This window comes from Amborella trichopoda, chromosome 4 (genome assembly GCF_054954075.1).
Source record: "Amborella trichopoda isolate Santa Cruz 75 chromosome 4, AtrichopodaSantaCruz75HAP2 v2.0, whole genome shotgun sequence".
Classification (NCBI taxonomy): Eukaryota; Viridiplantae; Streptophyta; class Magnoliopsida; order Amborellales; family Amborellaceae; genus Amborella; species Amborella trichopoda.
Genome location: NC_142339.1, coordinates 59,199,946 through 59,206,613, shown reverse-complemented (window position 1 = coordinate 59,206,613; position 6,668 = coordinate 59,199,946). Strand labels below are relative to the sequence as shown.

The window sequence follows — 6,668 nt, the reverse complement described above, 5'->3', positions numbered from 1 at the left end:
TGAAAACGGCTCTTGAGTTGATAAGATTGTACTATTTTTTACTTTCTAAGACGAAAACGAGATGAGAACTCAACGCCAAATTGACCATTCTCTCTCTTTCTATCAAAAATATTTCCCCTAGGATTCTCCTCACTACATGCCAAATTGCTTGCATTTAACGCCTCTTAAAAATCCGATAATAAACAAACAAGTGGAGACAGAGTTACTTGTAAAGCTTAAGAGAGAATTGGGGAGAGAGAGACATGTTATATGGTTAGTGGAGAGAGAGTTACTTGTAAAGCTTACGAGAGAATTGGGGAGAGAGATGGATGTTATATGCAGTGTTTTAAAAAACGCCGAGTCGAACCGGATTCGCCCGGTTCGACTCGAAAATCGTAAAAAGTGGATCGTATCAGCTAAAAAATCGGAAATCGTCTGGTTCTAGAGAGAACCGGACGATTTTGTACAGTGACTCGCCGATTCACTGTACGGAATCGGCGAGTCCGAACAGTGAATCGGCGAATCCCGTACGGAATTTTTTTTTTTTTTGTTTGTAATCCATGATAGATTTTTTTGTAATACTTGATCGATTTTTTTGTAATCCATGATCGAATTGTTTTTGTTTTTTTGTAATCCATGATCGAATCTTTCGTTTTTTTGTAACCCATGATAGAATTTTTTGTAATCCATGATCGAAATGTTTGTTTTTTTTTCTTGTAATCCATGATCGAATTTTTTGTTTTTTGTTTTTTTTTGTAACCCATGATAGAATTTTTTGTAATCCATGATCGAATGTTTTGTAATACATGATCGAAATGTTTGTTTTTTTTTTGTAATCCATGATCGAAATGTTTGTTTTTTTTTTTGTAATCCATGATTGAATTTTTTGTTTTTTGCTTTTTTTGTAACCCATGATAGAGTTTTTTGTAATCCATGATTGAATTTTTTGTAATCCATGATCGAATTGTTTTTTTCTTTTTTTGTAATCCACGATTGAATTTTTTGTTTTTTTTTGTTTGTTTTTTTTTGTAATCCATGATCGAATTTTATGTAATCCGTGATCGAATTTTATGTAATCCATGATTGAATTTTATGTAATCCATGATCGAATTTTTTGTAATCCATGATTGAATTTTTTGAAAATTTGTGATTTTTTTTTTTTAATCCATGATCGAATTTTTTTTTGTAATCCATGATAGAATTTTTGGAAAATTTGTGATTTTTTTTTTTTAATCCATGATCAAATTTTTTTTTGTAATCCATGATAGAATTTTTTGAAAATTTGTGATTTTTTTTTTAATCCATGATTGATTTTTTTGAAAATTTGTTTTTTTTTTTTTTAATCCATATTATTCAAAGAGAAAATGAGAGAGATGATGATTATGAGGCCACCCTATCCCAGCCATATTATTCACATATCGAGTCCCAATAGCAATAGTATAGGGATGAGCACGACAGTGCAGGTGAGCATGAAGGATGGACAATCTTCGGGGATTTTAGATTGAGAACACAACAAAACACTAACACTCAGGGATTTGAGAATAGTCAGACACCTGCTAATATCGATGATTCGTTTTTAGATCGAATCATTGAATTGTTAAACAAATTCAATCAATGGCACCAGCGTGACCAAGAAGAACAATAACGTCGTCTATCATTTTATTTTTAGATCATATGTTACTAATTTTATGCTTTATTGTAGTCCATGTATGTTGATATACTTATTCTATGATAATTATATGTTTATCCTTTTGTGTGATGTAAATTAAATGCTGAATGGCGGTTCATGCAGGGAAAGAACATATCAATATTCGTATATTCATTCAAAAACATGAAAATTCTTAATAGAGTACCCTCATTTTTTATTGAATTCTTAAAAAATAATATTTATAATGAATTTTAATAATTTTTTCGGATTTTTTGTAAGCTTTATTTTGATCGATTCACTCGATTCCAGATCCGAATAGCCGATTTGTCGATCCGGATCGGTTTTTTGGAAGCCCGATCCGGGTCACCGATTCGTTTTTTAAGCCATTGGTTATATGGTTAATACAGTGGTGGATATGGAGATTGACTGCATGGAGATACGGTCCAATATTCATTTCAACATATCTACTGCACCCATTTTGAGAAATTGGACAGTGATGGAACTTTAAATATTTGGCTTTCTTTACTCTTCATGATGATTTGGATGCTTTGTGATTAGTGTAATCGGCGTATTTTTAAGAGAAGTTATGCATGTGTGAACAAATGGTAAGAAAGATCGCCTATCATGTTCGGTAAAGCATGGTCGCACCACCTCACAAAGCATGATCACACCACATCTCAAAGAAAGCAATATCAGAAAACTTAGTAATATGGCGGCGACAACAATGATTAAAACCCTCACATTGATTGCATGGACATTTTCTAGAACTGAAGCACTTCAAGTTAAATATTGATGGGTCTTCTCTTTAGAATCTAGAAATAACGGGTTGTGTGGGAGTTATTAGAAGGGATGATGGTTTTTTTGCTGCCTTTGCCATTTTCCTTTAGTGCCGAGCCAAATGAATATGACTAGTTTTGTGCCTCGGAAGCGAGAGTCGATTTGGCTATCCAAATGAATTATTTTCCCATTCAGATTGAAAGTGACTCTTCACTTCTTGTACATGGCATATGTGGTTAATGTAAATCTCCACTGGCACTTCACACAATAGGCACTAATTGCCAATATAAAATATGGTCGATTTGCCTTATTTGTCGCAACGTTAATATGGTGGTTGGTGTATTGTTAAAAAGATGACAATTTTTTCGGATGCAACAATTTGATATTCTAGGCACCATGATTTTCTTTCTCGTTTTTTTATTGCATAGTGCTGAACAATTGTTTATTATAGGATTGTAAAATAGTATGTTGTAATTCATCCTATTTTATTAATAAAAAAAAACGGCCATTTTTCCCTTAGTAATTTATAAAAAAAGAAAATAAAAAAAATATTGATGGCTAGATGGTGGTAATGACACAGTTTAGAGCGAGGATGGCAAATACAACGGGGTTTCTTTTGCACAAGTGGGAAGAAGAAGCTACCCGTTGAGAGAGAGAGAGAAGCTCTTGCATCATCAGCCACGTGATTATCGCCCCAAAACGCGAGCGAGATGAGAGAACATGAGTCAGATTTCATTAAAATCAAGGCCCACAAAAGTCTCAAAAAACGGCTCTGCCGTTATTTGAAGCCTCTCCCGTTCTCCCTCCGCAATTTTCGATCTTTTATTTTCTCTTTCTAGGTCAAGCATAAGAGTTTCTTTATTTTTATCATAGATATAAGAAACCTTATTTTACGATGCAAAGAGGCCTCGAGGATACCCCAGTCATTTGAAAATAGTGTAGGCCAAATCTTTGACCCATTTGTTTACCAATTTACAGTAGAGAGAGAGAGAACGGGGGTGCTTTGTCTGTGTCAGTTGCCACTCTCTTTCTCTCTCTAGTTTTATCCTTACGGTTAATAACGGGCAAAACCGCTTTTGTGGGGGTCCTGTTTTTGGCCACGAGAGAGGAAACCACGCGTTTTTGACTCAAAACCACTTATCTTCCCCAAGGAAACCGGAAAAGTTCAACTTTTTAAATTACAAAACCGCTTAACTGTAGTGTGAAAAAGAGATAGAGAGAGAGAGAGTGTGTCAGTTAGTTGGGACCCTGCAGATCCTCACACCTTCCAAACATCTATTTATTCGCCCCTCGCCCCCTCATTTCCACACCCTCATTCTCACTCGCTCCCTTCTCTCTCTACCTCTTGCTATCCATCTCTCTTCTTCTCATTGTGCCTTCAGCATAGGAAGCTGTAAGCACTATTCTCTCTCTCTGTTCTTGTGTCCATTCGTTTTTCTCTCTATAAAGTTTGATAATCCTGTTTTCACAGTAATGCTGAAACTCTGGTGCAATTTTTATTGCAGGAAAATGGGGTTTCTTGGTGTTTTCATGGTGGGTTTTCTTGCCTTGTTCACCTCTGCTAAAGCAGATGGGTGGGGTTGGTCAGGTGGCCACGCTACTTTCTATGGTGGTGGTGATGCTTCAGGCACAATGGGTATTGTCCCATTACCTTCTCTCTCTAGATTTTGTTCTTCTGAGTCTCAGTTAATATAACTCTCTCTCTCTCTCTCTCTCTCTTTTTCAAGATCAGTTTTTTAATAACTTCACTTCGCTCTTGAAGTAATTCATGAGTTGGTTTCTCTCCCTCTCTCTCTCTTTATATATATCACTTCTTCACACCTTCTCTCTCTAAGTATGTCTTTGTCCCCCCCCTCCCCCCACCCCCCAAAATATAGCACACCACTCTCTCTCTAAACATCTCTGATTTTCTCTCTCTAACAAATTGGATTTCAATGAAACAGGGGGAGCTTGTGGCTATGGAAACCTCTACAGTCAAGGCTATGGCACAAACACAGCTGCTCTTTCCACTGCTCTCTTCAACAATGGCCTGAGCTGTGGTTCTTGCTATGAGATTAAATGTGTAAATGACCCAAAATGGTGCCTTCCTGGTTCAATTGTGGTCACTGGAACTAATTTTTGCCCCCCAAACAATGCTCTCCCTAACAATGCAGGGGGATGGTGCAACCCACCTCAGCAGCACTTTGATCTCTCTCAACCAGTCTTTCAACACATTGCTCAGTACAGGGCTGGGATTGTGCCCGTTGCGTTCAGGAGGTGGGTTTCTCTCTTTAGAATGGGTGCTCTGTTTCTTAGGCTGGGTTTACTTTGGCTTCTGTTGCTTTTAGGAGTTGGATTAAACCCTCTAGAATGGCTGCTCTGTTGATTTTAGGAGGTTTCTCTCCACTTTTTTGAGGTTTCCCTCTCTACATTTTCTATCTAGAATGGGTGCTCTGTTTTCTTTGGTTGGGTGGGCATAAACTTTGGCTTGTATTTGCTCTCTAGCAAAAAACAAAACTTGGACATTATTTTATTTTTGTGAGCTATAATAAAGTTCATTGCTTTCTCTTACTTGTATGGAAAACAAAGTTCATTGCTCTCCCTCTCTCTAACTTCGTTATATTATTTTTTTGCAGAGTTCCCTGCAGGAAGACAGGAGGTATGCGTTTTACCGTCAATGGCCACTCTTACTTCAACCTCGTCCTCATATCAAACGTTGGTGGCGCCGGAGATGTTCATGCCGTTTCCATTAAAGGATCGAGAACCGGATGGCAGGCGATGTCCAGAAATTGGGGGCAAAATTGGCAGAGCAATGCTTATTTGAATGGGCAGAGCCTCTCTTTCAAGGTCACAACCAGTGATGGACGGACTGTTGTTTCCTATAATGTTGCCCCTCCAAATTGGTCCTTTGGCCAAACTTACAGTGGTGCTCAATTCCGTTGAATCTCATTCTCTCTCTAAAGCTAGCAATCCATGATATAGTATAGGGTTTCTCGTTCTCTCTCTCTAAAGCTAGCAACTCACGGCCAAAATATAGTCCAAATCCCATTTTCTCTCTCTAGTTCTTGCAAGCGATGGCCAGAATATAGTTCTGCCTTTTAATCAGTCTCTAATTTAAAGAGGGCTTATTTTTGAGATGGCTCTTGTTATTATTTGTGATTTGTTTTTGGTTTTTGATTCTTGGCCTTGGTTAAAAGAGGCCGTAAGTGTTGGGAAGAATACTGTATTGTATTGTATTGTGGCATTGAAGCTTTTAGGGTAGAATTTGGCAGAGGTGTACTCTTGCCACCCGCCATTAGTACCTACGAATCTCTCTCTCTCTCTACAAATCTGTACTCTCTCTCTAGAGAGAGATTGAACGGTGGCCCTTCTTTTCTATTTTTGGTTTTTGGTTTTTGGTTGAAGGTTGTAAGTTGTAATGAGGTCATCGTAATCAGCTCCTTGCTGAGTATATAGAGGCTGTTAAGGCTGTAAATTTGTAACCAACTTCTTGAGTAATGATATATATGTTTAATGCTTCTTTGCTTTGTTTCGGCTGAAAATTTGTACTCAACTTCTTGATTTATGATATATTCAATAAATGATATGTATGTTCACGAATTTGGAAATATATATCTCTCTTTTCTTGTATTAAATTCCGGAATTGGGTTTTGGATCACCACCCATTGTACCAATATGTGGATCAGTTGGCTCGGTGAAAAATCCGTTCAAAAAAAATCCATTGTAGATATAAGACGTACCTCTAAACTTTGCTTGGATACGTGGTTATAATATAAAAACGTGGTTATAATATAAAAACTTTTATCATGGGTTGAAAATATATTTTAATGTAATTATATATAAGGAGACCATTTACTTTTTATACAAAATGGTCACAATCTTTTACAACTATTTGATATGAATTTTGATAGTTTGGATGTACTATTAAGTTTGAAATTTTTTTTTTTTGAATTGAGTTTGGTCAATGGAATAATTACAGCCTTTCAACTTTACACATCTCATTTTTGGGACCACATTGTATAAAAAGTAAATAGTCTCATTTTATATTTTTTTTATTTTAATCCCTAAATGTAATTTAAAAGTTCAAAGGTATAAACCGAGTAGATCAATAAATGCATTACACACCTCAAGATCGAGATGACTGTATAAAAAGTACATAGTCTCATTTTATACTTTTTTTATTTTAATCCCTAAATGTAATTTAAAAGTTCAAAGGTATAAACCGAGTAGATCAATAAATGCACCATACACCTCAAGATCGAGATGACCGGAACATGCTCTTCAT

General features: G+C 36.3%; 1 protein-coding gene across 1 annotated transcript; it reads left to right on the top strand.

The window, feature by feature from the left end:
• Positions 1-3,712: 3,712 nt before the first annotated feature.
• Positions 3,713-5,903, top strand: LOC18422011 (expansin-A10). The gene is made up of 4 exons (XM_006827230.4): positions 3,713-3,797; positions 3,910-4,040; positions 4,348-4,660; positions 5,020-5,903. Exons 2-4 carry the CDS (start codon positions 3,914-3,916, stop codon positions 5,324-5,326), a joined length of 747 nt encoding a protein of 248 aa, XP_006827293.2. The 5' UTR covers positions 3,713-3,797; positions 3,910-3,913; the 3' UTR covers positions 5,327-5,903.
• Positions 5,904-6,668: the final 765 nt, after the last annotated feature.